At 39.4% G+C, this 14,352-nt stretch overlaps 4 protein-coding genes and 4 long non-coding RNA genes across 14 annotated transcripts; 5 read left to right on the plus strand and 3 right to left on the minus strand.

The window, feature by feature from the left end:
* Positions 1 to 26: 26 nt before the first annotated feature.
* LOC145706855 (uncharacterized) lies at positions 27 to 1,065 on the plus strand. The gene is made up of 4 exons (XM_081784305.1): positions 27 to 40; positions 200 to 371; positions 412 to 532; positions 579 to 1,065. Exons 1-4 carry the CDS (start codon positions 28 to 30, stop codon positions 984 to 986), a joined length of 714 nt encoding a protein of 237 aa, XP_081640431.1. The 5' UTR covers position 27; the 3' UTR covers positions 987 to 1,065.
* LOC145706856 (uncharacterized) lies at positions 1,065 to 2,037 on the plus strand. Of its 2 annotated transcripts, XM_081784308.1 has the most exons (5): positions 1,065 to 1,212; positions 1,263 to 1,376; positions 1,439 to 1,550; positions 1,592 to 1,635; positions 1,691 to 2,037. In XM_081784308.1, the coding sequence occupies exons 1-5, from the start codon at positions 1,065 to 1,067 to the stop codon at positions 1,723 to 1,725; spliced, it is 453 nt and encodes a 150-aa protein (XP_081640434.1). In that variant the 3' UTR covers positions 1,726 to 2,037. The 2 variants fall into 2 exon arrangements, with proteins under 2 accessions (XP_081640434.1, XP_081640433.1); XM_081784307.1 differs by having other exon boundaries at positions 1,592 to 2,037.
* Positions 2,038 to 2,243: 206 nt separating this feature from the next.
* Positions 2,244 to 6,383, plus strand: LOC145707280 (uncharacterized). 5 transcript variants are annotated; one of them, XM_081784782.1, is made up of 12 exons: positions 2,244 to 2,353; positions 3,179 to 3,297; positions 3,342 to 3,462; positions 3,704 to 3,892; positions 3,936 to 4,174; positions 4,365 to 4,551; positions 4,619 to 4,771; positions 4,814 to 4,899; positions 5,486 to 5,633; positions 5,676 to 5,881; positions 6,009 to 6,064; positions 6,263 to 6,383. In XM_081784782.1, exons 2-11 carry the CDS (start codon positions 3,214 to 3,216, stop codon positions 6,057 to 6,059), a joined length of 1,464 nt encoding a protein of 487 aa, XP_081640908.1. In that variant the 5' UTR covers positions 2,244 to 2,353; positions 3,179 to 3,213; the 3' UTR covers positions 6,060 to 6,064; positions 6,263 to 6,383. The 5 variants fall into 5 exon arrangements, with proteins under 5 accessions (XP_081640908.1, XP_081640905.1, XP_081640907.1 ...); XM_081784779.1 differs by lacking the exon at positions 6,009 to 6,064 and adding an exon at positions 6,094 to 6,120 and having other exon boundaries at positions 6,263 to 6,374; XM_081784780.1 differs by lacking the exons at positions 2,244 to 2,353; positions 6,009 to 6,064 and adding exons at positions 2,402 to 2,716; positions 6,094 to 6,120 and having other exon boundaries at positions 6,263 to 6,374.
* Positions 6,384 to 6,571: 188 nt separating this feature from the next.
* LOC145709578 (uncharacterized) lies at positions 6,572 to 7,611 on the plus strand. 2 transcript variants are annotated; one of them, XR_014134903.1, is made up of 4 exons: positions 6,572 to 6,920; positions 6,958 to 7,315; positions 7,355 to 7,439; positions 7,479 to 7,611. It is a non-coding gene; the product is annotated as an uncharacterized LOC145709578 (long non-coding RNA). The 2 variants fall into 2 exon arrangements; XR_014134904.1 differs by having other exon boundaries at positions 6,572 to 7,315.
* Positions 7,612 to 7,898: 287 nt separating this feature from the next.
* On the minus strand, positions 7,899 to 8,346 carry LOC145709943 (uncharacterized). Its single transcript, XR_014134969.1, has 3 exons — positions 8,194 to 8,346; positions 8,093 to 8,152; positions 7,899 to 7,991 (listed from the first exon to the last, which is right to left on the minus strand). It is a non-coding gene; the product is annotated as an uncharacterized LOC145709943 (long non-coding RNA).
* A 116-nt stretch (positions 8,347 to 8,462) lies between these two features.
* LOC145710134 (uncharacterized) lies at positions 8,463 to 8,931 on the minus strand. The gene is made up of 3 exons (XR_014135006.1): positions 8,665 to 8,931; positions 8,565 to 8,620; positions 8,463 to 8,525 (listed from the first exon to the last, which is right to left on the minus strand). It is a non-coding gene; the product is annotated as an uncharacterized LOC145710134 (long non-coding RNA).
* A 1,479-nt stretch (positions 8,932 to 10,410) lies between these two features.
* LOC145709041 (uncharacterized) lies at positions 10,411 to 11,406 on the minus strand. The gene is made up of 4 exons (XM_081786726.1): positions 11,173 to 11,406; positions 10,917 to 11,124; positions 10,709 to 10,853; positions 10,411 to 10,660 (listed from the first exon to the last, which is right to left on the minus strand). Exons 1-4 carry the CDS (start codon positions 11,341 to 11,343, stop codon positions 10,411 to 10,413), a joined length of 774 nt encoding a protein of 257 aa, XP_081642852.1. The 5' UTR covers positions 11,344 to 11,406.
* Positions 11,407 to 12,283: 877 nt separating this feature from the next.
* Positions 12,284 to 12,982, plus strand: LOC145708574 (uncharacterized). Its single transcript, XR_014134840.1, has 4 exons — positions 12,284 to 12,407; positions 12,475 to 12,604; positions 12,728 to 12,821; positions 12,866 to 12,982. It is a non-coding gene; the product is annotated as an uncharacterized LOC145708574 (long non-coding RNA).
* Positions 12,983 to 14,352: the final 1,370 nt, after the last annotated feature.

The following is a 14,352-nucleotide window of genomic DNA, read 5'->3' on the forward strand; positions in this document are numbered from 1 at the left end:
CTTAAAACTTAAATCATTATTTTCAGAATGGATTCTTTAGGTTTCGGGTGCTCATCATCGTGATAAATAGTTATAAAAATAAGCATTTCGAAATTAGATCATTAATAATTTTAATAATTCAAATTTTGATGAAATTACAGAAGTGCAAGATTATTTTTTATAACTAGAGTCTAACTACTAGACTTGCACCCTTTGAAAGCTCGGGATGAGGCAGCGCGTGGGACAAGCTACAGATCTCCATTTCATCATGGGGATCTTGTTTTTGCCAAGATGCGCGGGTTTCCCTACTGGCCAGCACGAATCGACTGCGTTCGCCCGAAAGACTGCAATATTCGGGAACAAGGAAACATTCCTGACTCAATAGACTTCTGGTAGAATAATGATATTCTATACACACAAAAATTATCCTAGCTGGCCGATCTTCTTCTTCGGTACTCATCAGATAAGCTGGATCGCTGAATCGAAGCTGAAGATGTTCGAAGAAAATAGGGACACTCTCGGAAAAAATAAGCACATCAAAGAAGCGATGAAAGTAAGATTTCTACCAATTCTCTGATTAGGAATTAATTTCATTCTAGGAAGCACTGACTAACACGGGTGTAAAGTTTCAATTTGGTGATGGTTCTGGAGAAGTCGTTCCCAAAATGTGGACCCATGGCGACAAAGCAAAGCGTTGGTTTCGGTACCAATCCGACGAAACATCGTTTGTTACCGAGTGGGACACGCACAACAGGGCGAAAAAAAGAAGACTCGACTCTCCAGAAACATCAAGGCCTTCAAGCAGCTCAGGATCATCGGTCGAAGCTTCTGAAGAGTTGGAGTCCCCGCGTGAATCACCCGATTTGACCGAAGAGCAATCTGGTACCAACGCAGAGCCCGTTGAGGTAGAGAATGAGTCAGAAGACGAAGAAGACGTCATTATACAGCGATACAGGAAAGAGCTTACTTTCGAAAATGTCAATTTTGATCTTTTAAAAATGGCGTAAGACTTGATTCCAAAGCACTGAGATAGAGAGGCGACTCACAAAATCGAAGATCTTTCAGTCGGAGATTTCGTTGGCTGTATGTACGAGAGCGCGTATTATGGAACTGTGCTCTCTAAAAACGAAGAAGAGAAGACTGTTAACGTCCATTTCTACACGAGAAGCAGCCATCACAAAATCTACATTTCGAAGAAGAAAGATACAGATACTATTACAGAAAAAAGACAAGGCATGTTTCGATAGATAATTTTTCTTTGAGAAATAACTGACTATTTTCAGGATACATTTTTTGTCACATCCCCGCAGAAAAAGTACAACACGGCAATACCCAAGTAAGGAAAACAAAAACGATGTTTCTCCTCGACGGCGTCGTCCACGCGGATATCGACTTGAGTAAGTACTGCTACATTTCAACTTATCGATAACGTTTCGTGGAATTATTGATATCTTTCTAGCTGAAGCAAAATGGCGGCTCTTCACTGCAGAGCTTAGAGAAGACGAAGATGACATTGAGACCTATACAGATGAGGTTGACCGTTTGACTGATGAAATTGATACATTGAACAGGTAATGATTTCCAAAATGCTGTTTTTCATCTTACCTTTAAGGTCCACGTACTGCGAAAGATCAACATTCAATGTGCCAATAGGATGTGAGAACCATCTCAGCTTCAACCGGACAAGCACCTCTGCTAACACTTCTTTCAGCAGCGACGTCACCACTGAAGACGGTGGCCGTGTAGAAGAAGCAGATAAATGACCCTTGATGTTAAACCAGAAAAACGACCCTGTAGATAACCGGCCCTCATCTTTTCTACACCTGCCTAAATTGAAAGAATCCTTATTTAGTTTCCTTTTAATTTTAATCCACTTCCTCGCTTTTTATGATTGAAATTTCCCTTATCTTCCGTAAATTTCTTTTACTGTTATTTTCTTGAAATATTTTTAACTCGCACTGTCAATTGATTATTTCGTTAATTTTATCTTTGATATTCCGTGATCCCTACTTAGAACACCTTACACAGAATTGCGACCCTGCGTAATAAAACAAAGCAACTTCATATTTCACTTGATCAAATCATCACTGTGACTTGATTGATGTTTTTTACATTTGCTTCTACGCAGGGGAATTTTAACGATAGCATCAATTCGCAGGAAATGTGCTTGATTGGAAATTTTGCGATGTTTGATTTGGTTTCTTCTTATTTGTCTTTGCGGACCCCGAAATGGTCGCCTATTCGATGACCGTATCTGTTTGCATGTCAAATCCTTTGAGTCGGCTCTTTTGGGCACGCAAAACGAGAGGATCGGCAATCTATGGAAGAGAAGAGAAGCTTTGTCAAAGATCACATGGAATAGCGAAAAGAAAAAGTAAGTCTTATTTTTTGCAATGCTCATTAGCGCATACAAAAATTTCTCGTAAGACTAGAGTTGTCTTTTGTCCCAGGGAATCGAATTCAATAGAGCCTTCTTCCGGCGCTGCTCCTTTCTTCTTCGATCTTTCCACACAATCGCGTTAACACCTCAGTATAAAAAATCTTTTAACGGGGAATGTTTTTATGAAATTCTTGTCGTTTCAAGAGATATTCAAAGTGTAGCAAAACGAGCATTCACCTTGAGATTGGAGAAGATCAAAGAATCAGCCGCCACTTCGGTGAATCACGCGATTTAAAAAAGGGCCCCTGATCTAGAAATTCCCAGCAATTCGTGTAACAAACGTCGATTTACAAAAGAGTAAGAAACGTATAAGTTTTCGAGAGCATTTACCTTCGCTTTACTTACTTGAGCAATAGTTTCAACACAGTGGCGCTATCATATCTGACAGGTTTCTTAATCCAACTGAGCTTAGTTCCCAAATGTGTATTTTGTTATGTAGCCAGCTAGTTAGTCGCGAACTTTAATTTTAGCAACGTAAATTCTTTTGACCATCTCATAGTAACTTACTATATGAAAGTGATACCTGGTGTTTTTATTTGTGGCACAATAGCGCTGTGTTGTCAATCACCGCTCAAGAACTTGAAAGAAAAGGAGCGCCGGTCCACTTTTCTTGTCCTGTCGGACGTGTCGAGCACATCAACGTTTTTTCTCTTCTTGAATTTTTCATAAAGAAGAGTTTTTGACAGCATACGGAAACGGACGGAGCCAAATTTTCACAATTTCACAGAGATTTTCGGCGGAATTTACAACTTTCATTAGGATTGCTGAATTTTTCCCAAACGAAGATCTGACAGATGATGCTATCGATACTCACCGGAGCCTTTCTCGCTCTTGGGAGGGCAGATGAAATTAGAGACAGTGTCGAGATAGATTTCCAGGTAAAAATATATGCCTTTGGTAATCCAAGAAATTCTTTATGAAGGATCCCGTTGGGATCAAAGAAGAGCCACTAGAGCTGAAATGCCGCTACCGACTGCCAGAAAGTTCGACACTTACCTCCATTTATTTCGCTCTTGGCGAATACTCAGGTTCTTCTTTAATAGGTAAGACTCTTACCGTAAGAGCGCACATTTGCCAAAGACACATTCATTCGCACTACTCGCCATAAACATTTGAACATCACATAATTTTCAAACAGAGCATTCGATACCGTTGGCGACGGTAAATATTAGTCGAACGTCACCATTCCGGATCACATAAAGCAGCCTTCAGATAACAATAGTTACTCGCGACCAATCTATCAAAATGTGTGACCTAAGCTGGTCTTTTCTCAAAATCATTTAGACCCTGAAGATATAATTGTCAGCGCTGAGGGTGTCAGTGGCAAAAGAAACTGGTACGGCGACTGGCCCGAGAAATCGGAGCTTGAACACAACGAAGATCTTGATGGATGGAGAGTGGCTGTTTTACGAATTTTGTCATCGTCACTCGAATTCGATCAAGCCAAGTTCACCTGTGGACTTACTGCACAAGGTATATAAATGCGGAGTTTTTATCGCTAAACTCGTGCAATCAGATATTCCCCGACCAATATCCAGTGAAGCAGTAGTCACAGCAGAAGTTCAAGTCCGTCCCGATGAAATCCTGTTTCAGCACGACATCAAGGAAAAAACTCTTTTTGTCTCTTGTGGTGCAGAGAATGGGAAGCCATACGCAAGCGCAAGCATTATCATTGATGAGAAGCTTGGACGAACAATCAATGGAAATGATCTCGTGAATGCTTCGTATCAGTTGACCAAAGCTTTTGACGGAAAGGTATTTGAGTTTAGTATTTTACAGTTACTTCTGCTATTGTTAACTTGAAAGCTCAATTTCCGATTTGTAGCTGCTGGGAAAGTCATTGTAGAACTTTAAGAACTCACCCATTTTATTTGCGCTCAAGAGCTTAAGAATTGGCTCCCCGCCATTATTTAAATCTAAAAAAATAAGAAAAGAATAAATTAAGGCTGTCACTTGCGAAGTCGCACATCCGACATACGTTGATGGCTCCATTGTGCAAGAATTCAGGCTTGGGGCACCAAAGCCAAGTAGCAGCTGTGGCCAAACTCAAACAGAAACGTGCGAAACAGTCGAAACCGGGGAACTGGCTATTGTTGCCGTAGAAATGACACGTGAAGGCGACCAGTGTTCCTGTAAGCATAGTTTAGTTATTTCATTCAGTCATATTTCAGCTGTAAAAATTTCATACAATTAATTAAGTCTACGTGAGCTCCTCATCGCCTGTTCTCCAGCCTCCGGCGACTCTTAGGTGGGAAGGCCCTGAAGAAGACCCCAGCTTTGAGTTCGATAGTAAAGTTGCTAATTCAGTGAACTTTACTACATCCGCATTCGATAATACTACTGCCGTAACAGGTAAAATGACCAAAGAAGACGGGTGACTTTAAACTTTTAAAGTTGTCGCGGAATCAATCCTTGGTGCAAGTGCAGTGGCATTTGTCTTTAGAGATCACTGCCTTCCGATTCCGACTACCACGGCTGCGGTAAGTGAGACAACCACGGTTGTCAATGACGTGACTACTGGAGGGCATCGGCCATCGAACGACTATGAATCAGTTGTTCTCGAAGGGCAGGGGCGATCTGCCGGCTCGTTCAGTTTGGGTAGAATCATTAATTTCATTCTGTTCGTAAATATGAATTTAACTGATCTTAACCGACCTCTGTATGCTCGAGCAAACAACGATTTTCTCTCCTACCCAAAAGAAGTGACCCGGGTCTTGAGGATGAAATCTTTTATACGGTATATTCTAACTTTTGAATGACACAGTATGCTTTTGACACATTTATTCTCGGCAAAGCTTTTAATTATCGCAGCTTAGAACTGTTTTTCATGAGTTATATCGACATCTGTAACTAAGCACCAGTATACTGCGATAATGAAAAAGTAGTTGCGGATAATTCTTGATTGAGCAAAATTTTCTGTGTGTTTTAGTCACTGAGCGCTTTGGGATTAAAAGATAGATTCAAAAAAGTATTTTGAATTAGTGTGAGTCTTCTGTGATGGGATTACTGTAATTACAGCACAATGCAAATTGATCTCGAGCTTCTTCAGTAAGTTACTGATTTTAGGTAAGCCCTGAAGATGAAGCTGAAATGGCCGGGGCTATTGTTGCTGCGATTGTACTTGGATCACTTGCCGTTGTTTTTATTATTGCTGCTGCCATTTATTTCATGTGCTTCAACAAACACGAGGAAGCTTATCGACCAAATGAAAAAGGTAAGAACTCAATAGTATAACAAGACGAGAATATACATTAAGACTCTGATCTTGATGATATTACCTCTTCCGTGGACTTGAACGAAGTGGCGGAGACAAAAAAGACAGCTTCGGTTAAACGCTCGAAAAGCGGAACTTGGAACGTCCCGAATGGCGAAGAAAACGCATCCTTATTAGCCAATTCGAGCTCACTCCACTCAGCTCCAAAAAGAACAACCTCAACACAAACTTTGCCCGAATCAGAAAAGGTACTAATTCACAACAAATCATCCACAGAATGCTTCTTCCTTGACAATTATCTTTATCTTTCTCAAGAAAACAAGGAAGAATCATTATTTTAAATTTTGTTATCTCAATCTTTTACAATTTTGGTAGCCATTCAACACGTGGCTAAAGATATCAAAAGCCTCAAAAAATAAGAAATAATTGAGGTAACAAACTCAGTCACAATTTGATTCAGAATAATTATTACTCTTATCGCTCATTGGTAAGCATTTCTACGGTAGTCTTGAAATTAACATTATCTACAAGTAGATATAATCGTAACACAGCTAATAAATGATAATGTCTAGTAGACTCACAAAAATAAGCGATCGGACTCTCCCAGCCATTCATAACTTTAAATTTAGTACGACCAGACAGTGACACTAAAAGAAAATGCAGTCTTTGCCTCCACGGAATCCGTCCATGTTTAAACCTGTTCCTTCTTTTTTATAAAATATGCCATCAAAATACATCTCTCTCAAACTATATTGTTGTGGGATAGTTAGTGACGAATGCTTACCGTTCAAGAAAAGAGACAGATTTTCAGAATCAACTGAAATGAATTGTGATAGGGCATGATTGGTATCAGGGTATTTATAATTCCAAATCCGGCCAGTCTGAAGGAGAGTGCAAGTCATAGAAGCAAAAATGAGTGAGAAATTAGAGAGCACAGGTCAACATAGTCAAAAGGGCGAAGAAAGCCTTCCAGAGGGGAATGAAAAAGAGGAGAATCCTACAATCTCCAACGTAGAGTATCCGAGCACTACAGCAAGCTCTTTTTCGTCTGAAGAGGACAATGTTTACACTCGAAAAGAGCATGCTCCCATGCCGGAGTTTAAGAAAAAGAAGAAATCGTTATATTTTGGGCTCGAAGTTGCTTATTGCAGGAACTTTGCAAAATATCGTATTTCGAAGAAACTCGTTTCATTATTGAAAGATAAGTTTGCGAAACATAAAAGACAAATGATCAACCTCAACTGTAAACTCTGCGAAGAACTGGTGGAGGATCCAAGAGAAACATCCGTGAGAGATAGATCATAATTTTCTAGCTTATTTTCAGTGTTGCCGAGAGCTTGTGTGCAACAAGTGTATAAGTCAATGCTTCAAAGTTGAATATTGCCGTCAACTAGAATGTGGAATATGTAATCGATGTCCATCTCCCCCAAAATTTCTCCTACCGCCTTCACAGATTATCAAGGACAGGTTAAGCTCGAGTAGCTTCCGTTTTTTTAGGATTTTCAAATGATTATTCTCGAACTTTTCAAAAGAAAGCAATTGAAACATCGATGCTTCTATGCAAAGTCGATGGTTGCAACGAGATCTTCCCGTTTGTAGAAGTTGAGAACCACCGAAAACGTTGCCCCTCTGAAAAATGCATTCATTGCGAGGAGACATACTTTGCCAGTAGCAAAACAAAGGTATAATCTGAATAAATACTTGATGCCAACTGATTCAAGCACCTGAAAGAGTGTTTGCCTTTTCTGAATTCGGAACGAAGTCGATTGATGAGAGCTTGCTATGAGCTTGAAAAAACACTGCAAGGTATTCTTTTGATCTTATTTTAATCATTTAAATTTTAAGATTACAACGAATATGCTGAAATGACAGAGAACATAAGCGATCCTCTCTAACCGAACTACCTGCAACTCAAATACACTGCTCTGATTATTGATAACATTTTCACGGATAATAATGAACAATAAATTTATTTGATGAAAAAGATTTTGAACAATTTTCTTCCCAAGGGTCTTACAGATGAATGTTTCGGTAGTACGCTGCCTCGCCGACACTGAAGATTGATAATTTTGTGGTCCTAGATTCGAAAAGGTTCACCTATGCATCGAAGCTAAAATACGACTGTGCTTGTTTATCGGGCGATAGCTTATGATTCTGGTACCGCCTTGACCGTTGCTTTATCAAGTTAAACTCTTATTGAAGCGTTCTTATTGAGAGCAAAAGTATATGAGGCAATTGATTCTGAATCTTAGGAGCAAAACTTGTCCTGTGATTGCTCCTCTCCGAAAAAGTCCAACTTCGAAGGCTCTCCAAATCGGAATCGAGTAGAGTCTCTTCGTCTGATAGGGACGACTTCCTCTGTCTCCAAAAGTGATGAATAATTGATTATGTTGACAATCATAGAAAAACCGGGGATAAATTGATCTACTAAACGTTTTAGAATAATCATATTTCACCACCAGCGACTGTTTGATGCTCGGAAGAGTGCCAGATTTTTGATGTTGGTCGATGCTCCAGTCCTAAGGTTATTATTTCTCAAAAACTCAATGAGTGATGTCACCTGAAGAACTTTGCGAACTCTCTCCTCAACTGCGTCCAAGAGCTCATCTTCTACCTTTACAGATCGAGTTGGCATCGATGAGACTGTTTTTATGGACATCGCGGGAGCGTCAGAAGTAGGAGTGTCGGACAGGAGTCGATCAATATTTCTACGTTTTTCTTCCATTTTCATGAGATCAATTGACTTACAAGGGTGAAATTTTATACTATTTGGCAACTTGGTTAGAAATAGACCTACGAACTTATTATTCACGCATAGCTTTTTTCCTTCCATAATATTTCCATTGCCATAGAGCTTGGCCTTTTCGACTTCTTCGTACGCTTTTTGGTTAGCTAGAGAAAACATGAATATGCAGACTCTCCTTAAATTACCTAGCCGTATTTGATTATAACTTGGGGAGATCAGGGGTGAAACTCCATCGGAAATACTGCAAAAACATAATTATCAATGTAACCCAAAAGAGAAAATTACGTTGGCGATCTCTCTTGCTCCGTGCCCCAGTCATCCAAATATCCAGAGTCCTCCTCGTCAGCTTCGTTATCGACAGCTTTTCTAACACGTTCGATTCCTTGATTGAGTATGCCGATCAAAGTTTGATCATCGTGTCGCAAGCTCCCCTTTCGTTTATCCTTCTGTTCCTGTATCTTTGTCTCAATATCCTCTGTTGTGAGCTGCTGGCGGAAAGACGCTTTCTTCAAAAGCTCTTTATGTATGTCTGCCTTGGCGTTTGCATTGGGAACCGATTTCGATGATCGTGCTTTACAAAGATCAAAAAATGTTTTCACTCTTAAATTATAAAACTTTAAAATGATTCATTTTTGAAATTTGCCTGAGTTTTCTCTTTTTGGAAGGCTGGACACTCTTGACGACTGGACCCGTGTTCTTTGCGTTATTGCTATTGATGGGAGAGTTTCTCCCCTCTTCGACAGCAATCTAGATTCGCATTGAGCCCGACTTCCTCTGCTTTGTGTCAGGATCGGAGGTGGCGGCGGTAGATTGAGAGAGGAGACGCTTTCGCAATTTATTGTTCGCTTCTGCTGGACCCTTGCTGTTTTCAATGTGTGACTCGTTGATGCTCTTGACGATACAGTGCTAGATAAAATTGAAACCCACGAAATCAATTCAAGAAAAACCTGTTTCTATACAAGCCAGTCTGACAAAAGTTTGGGCCAATTGTTGGAACCGCCAGCGATGGATTTATCGAGCAATTACTCCCAGTGCGAGATGAAACCTGGATTCTCTCCGATTGTAAACGGCTCGGTGCTGGAATTTTGGAGTTGAAAAACTCAGATGGCGGTGGAGGAAATTCTACTTCCGATAGTGTCTTTTGTCTCGATACTGGTTTTTCTATTGGTGCTCGTCGACGCTTTTTAGGGTTCAAGATTTTAAATCAAGCTCAGAAAAGATTGTACAGTCTGGCCTCGCAATAACTTGCCGTGCTATTACACAGTTTTTTAGCGAAGAATAATGGGTGATATTGCATGCTGTGATTGTATAATCTTATTTGAAGTTCAGATTCTGAACCATTGACCTGCGAAGTATCCAAAGAATGACGCTTTGACGATATTGAAGGAAATTCAACAGAGACAGGCTCTTGTACCTTGTCAAGGCTTACACCTGATCCCATCGTAAAAAATATAGAAACTCTTTAATTGTTTGCGCTTTTATTGCATCTTGATTCTCTTTTCAGAAGTGCACTCTCTAGGTTTGCGTCGCTCTAGTGCATCCGATAGCGTTGTGAAAAGTGCGACCGACAGAACTACGGCTGTTTAATTTTAATTCTCAGAGATAAATATTCAATCACTTCTTCCTCTTCTAGCAAGATGTAGTCCTCCAAATCTGAATCTTTGCTATCACTTGATATTACATGAAAATGCTCAAATTATCACACCAGATGTATACTGCAAGAATTCTATGATGCTTCAATAATAAAAACATAGATGAAAAATTCTGAAAAAAAAAGAAATATTTTATTAAAAAAGTGATAACTATACGAATTCCAGACTTCAAGTCACTAGCTAGCGTTTTTTTCTCGGTTATTCTTCTTGATTTTAGATGTATTGAATTGTCGATCTTGTGGACCAGTTAATTATTTTTGATTGTATAATTTGATATGATATATTCATACCATGTAGATGATATATGGTATGATTTGTATTAAATGGTTTGATTAAGTTAAGGATTTGGGTGTATAACTATAATTAATTAACTGTTTCCTTAGGTGTTATGATTTTCGTTAATGAGTTGAGGAACGTAAGCAACAGACTCATTGTTAGTTTTCCATGTGTCATCCAGTGTTTGCGGGACGAAGGTATTTTCAGATTGCTGGCTATAGACAGAAGCCCAGGTCGTGTCAAGTGTTTGCGGGACAAAAGTACAATCTGTATCGTTTGAATGTGAGTTGCCGAAACTGCGGTTGTAGTTATCGCTCCAAACAGATGTTTCTGGAACAAATGTGCTTTCGTTTCTATTTTTTGTGATAAATTTATTTAATAAATTATAAAATAAATCATACCTTTCTGAGTTGCTACTTTCTTGCAAGAGATGACTATTGCGAGTGTCTGGCCCGTTTCCGAAGGATTTGAAGGATTTTTTGTTTTTATTCACGTATTTTGACGTGTTCCGTTTTTTCTTTGCAGTCTTCTTCGACTTTGGTGCATCTTTTATTGATGATAAATATTCGATACTTTTTAAGGAGGACCTTCAAGAGAGATTTATCTTTCCTGAAAAAGTCTGATGAGTAGATTCGGCGGCTGTAGACATTTTTGCGTATCGAGAGTAGTCAGAAATTTCATATATTGAATCTATTGAAGAGACGGAGGTTAATCGGCAAAGACTATCAACGAAGCCATCATCAGGAGTTGGCATGCGCAGTGTCTTGTCAAAGTCGCTCCGTGAGGTTACGAATCTCTGCGAGTTAGTCAACGTTATCTAAATTTTATTAATTTGAAGCTGGTAAATGATAATGAAATATTTTACCTGTATATCTGCTTTGTATGGATTACCGTGCTTCGTACAGAAGTTAATGGATTTGTCTCCGCTCACTAAAGAGGATTGCTCATTTCGTCCTTCGCCATCTTGGTTCTCTCTTTCTCGTGCTTTCTGTCGCATCCACTCCCTCCGAGCGCTGGTCTGACGATCCTTCCCCATTTTGATGATTAAAAAAACGAAAAAGAAACTTTCTAAATCTCAAAATGTTGACCGCGCTTTTAGTCAAGATTTGCCCATGCGATAGTGCAAATGTACCGTTAGACATAACTTTGCGATCGCAATTTGATTTTCTGATTTGGGGAAAGATTTTGGCCGTTTACGCGGTTCTAGTTTGTTGATTTAGTTGGATGTCGGAAGCGCGTCCGGCGAATTCAACCGCCGACCACAGCAAAGTATAACCGGAAGAAATTAAATGAACCACTGAAAGCAACTACGAAACTTGCCACTTTTCTTCGCATGAATACGATGTTTTATACTATCTAGCAATTGTCGATCCTCTTTAGTTAATTTTATTGTTTTACAAGAGTTTCGTTCTTTGATGCTATTCACTCAGTCATGAATGCCCAAAGACGATCTACTAGAAAAAACTTGCTGAGATGAGAAATCCGATGAGTTTTTGAATTCTTTACGGGGAATATACTGAAGAAGGTTGATTTTGGAATATTCTTTGAAATAAGGGCGGAATGCCTTTTTGAAAATTCGATTCGGATGAGCTCGATTTTGGCAATTATGGTTAATGCCATCATCAATCAAAAACGAAAACAAGATAATTTTTAAATTGAAATTTCGGAAACAGAATAAGCTAATGTTATCAGAACTAATCAGTCATAAAAGAGATTAAATATCAATACCCTAGAGTCCGGAAAAGGTTATTGTTGGCATCAAAGTAAATCTAAATTGTGTTAATTTCCAGACTAGAAAAGAAAGCTGCAAGTGTATCTGAGAATCCGAATAAAGCACGTGATTATATCTCACAATGTGACTCACATGCGCATTGGTAGTGCTCTCTTTAGAATCAAAAGCTTCGATCTCTTGAAAGTCACAGAGGTCAATTTATTTGATACTTTATCAGAAGTTCTGGAGATAAGAACTGAGCGTTAGAATGATGAGTTTATGGACGTGGTGGCGCGGTGACAAGAGCGCCAGATCGCCTTCTACCACCTCGGTTTCGATTGCCGTCGTTCTTCACTCGTCCGTTCAAAAGAGAAAGAAGAACATGATCGGTAAGAAAATGTTCAACCACAAAAAATACACCTGCAAGAGAAACTCAGAGTTAAAATGTGCTTTCAGTCCATGGAAAAAGAAGAGAAGAATGAGAATGCGCGGGTCAGTCCTACCTAAGCATCGGAGCACGGAAGATGCGCTTGAATGGTAGAGTGTCAAACCAACAAGAAGAAAGAAAGAAGATCTAAATATTATTGTGAGTACTTTGGAACATCGCATGTTTGAGAGTCGTCACGAGTATGATCTCGAACGAGCTAACATTAAATCTGGCAAACTTTAGCCTGTCAGAACTATGAGTAAATGACGTTTTTATGTTTAGAAACTAGGCAAGTATCTCAGCGTCAAATCTGGCGTCCAAAAAAAAAAGAATCTAAAATCAACTCAAGGCTCACCCTGCTGCACACAGTATCAAGGTTAATAGACAACTAATGAGCAAGACAATCTAACACTGTTTTAGGCAATCCAGCAACACGAAGAACAATTTCAAGAAGAACCGCTGGAAAGAAAAGACTATGAAGACGATGGCAAAGAGCATACAGTCACCTCAAGACTTCCTTCGTTATCATTCCACCAGGAAAAGGTTCTTTATCTTCGATATATTCGCTCAAAGCTTGCAGAAGGAACTTTGATAAAAGACCCATTTCATCGGCCGGAAATGGGCCTACATAAACAATCTCGCATATTCTTATCAACTAAAGGGTATTCTTATGAGAATAGCCGAAAGTGTTTGAGAGTATAGATTTACCCACGGCTTGGGCTCCTGAACGGCGGCAAATTAACGTTTCCGATTTCAGCGGCTCTCCCAGCCGGTCACTAAATCACTCTAAAATCTATCCTGACATTGAAAACCACCACCTCAATTTATTCCTCGCTCATGCGTTGTTGAATCGCTTTTCGATTAAAAATTGAATCCGAAACATCTTATCAATCATTTTTTTTTAACCGAGAAACTTTAACACAGCGCTATTATTACTACATTTTATGAAATATTGACTGTCAATTATGTTAACTTATCAAAAATTATTCGATGACAATTCCGCTAACTCCGCATATTCCGCATTAAAGGTACTCCAACACTTCGTTAAGTCGCTTATCTGACTTACTGTAAGTGTTTGTAATATTGCTTGCTTTTGTTGTAAACGCAACCTTTTGGCTAAAAATTATTTGCTTCGTTTAACATTCCTCGCTGAGCTCGCTCTTTTTTCACTGTCGGCGTAAAATCTCACATTGGCGTTTTTGACATATTCTGGAGCTTGAGCTCACGTCGCAATACTTCTGCTGCATTCCAGCTCGCTTTTGCCAATTGACTCATACTCTCTCAAGCCTTCGATCATCAACCATTTGGCCTCAATTCAACCAATTCCCTCAAAACTTATTTTCCATGCAACTCGTCACTCCAAGAGGGAGCTGGTCGCTGCAAACTACCGACATATCTTTATTGAAACAGATCGAAGTCGGTTCCGCCCTTGTGGCGAACTCGTTCTTGTTTTCGCGAAAAGCGGTAAGTAAACACCTCTCCTGTGCAGTCAGCGTTTAGAATAAAACTTAAGATATGTCAAAACCGCTTTCACGGAATTTGTCCAATCAATGAAAACATTGCTTACCTCCCTCTCCCTATCCCGAAGAAGTACATTGAATTCGAGCTAAATGTCAGCCAATTTGGCACATGAGTGGTACTGAAAACCTCGGTGTGAAATAAATTTTCGCAATTACTACCGCCCACTAGGCTGATCAAACGTTAAATTAGTCTAAATTTCGACATTGGAAAAGTAGGGAATTGGGATAGATAACAACTGTTGTTCCCTACTGATCAGACGGGGAAACTGGGATTTTTTGCAAAATTTATGCTTCCGAAAATTAAATTCGATCTCTCTTCGGATCGGATATGTAAGCAGGTGTTGCTGTGGTGAGCCCAAGAATCAGTGTCAGATAAACCGATTATTT

Source organism: Oikopleura dioica, chromosome XSR, assembly GCF_907165135.1.
Source record: "Oikopleura dioica chromosome XSR, OKI2018_I68_1.0, whole genome shotgun sequence".
Taxonomy (NCBI): domain Eukaryota; kingdom Metazoa; phylum Chordata; class Appendicularia; order Copelata; family Oikopleuridae; genus Oikopleura; species Oikopleura dioica.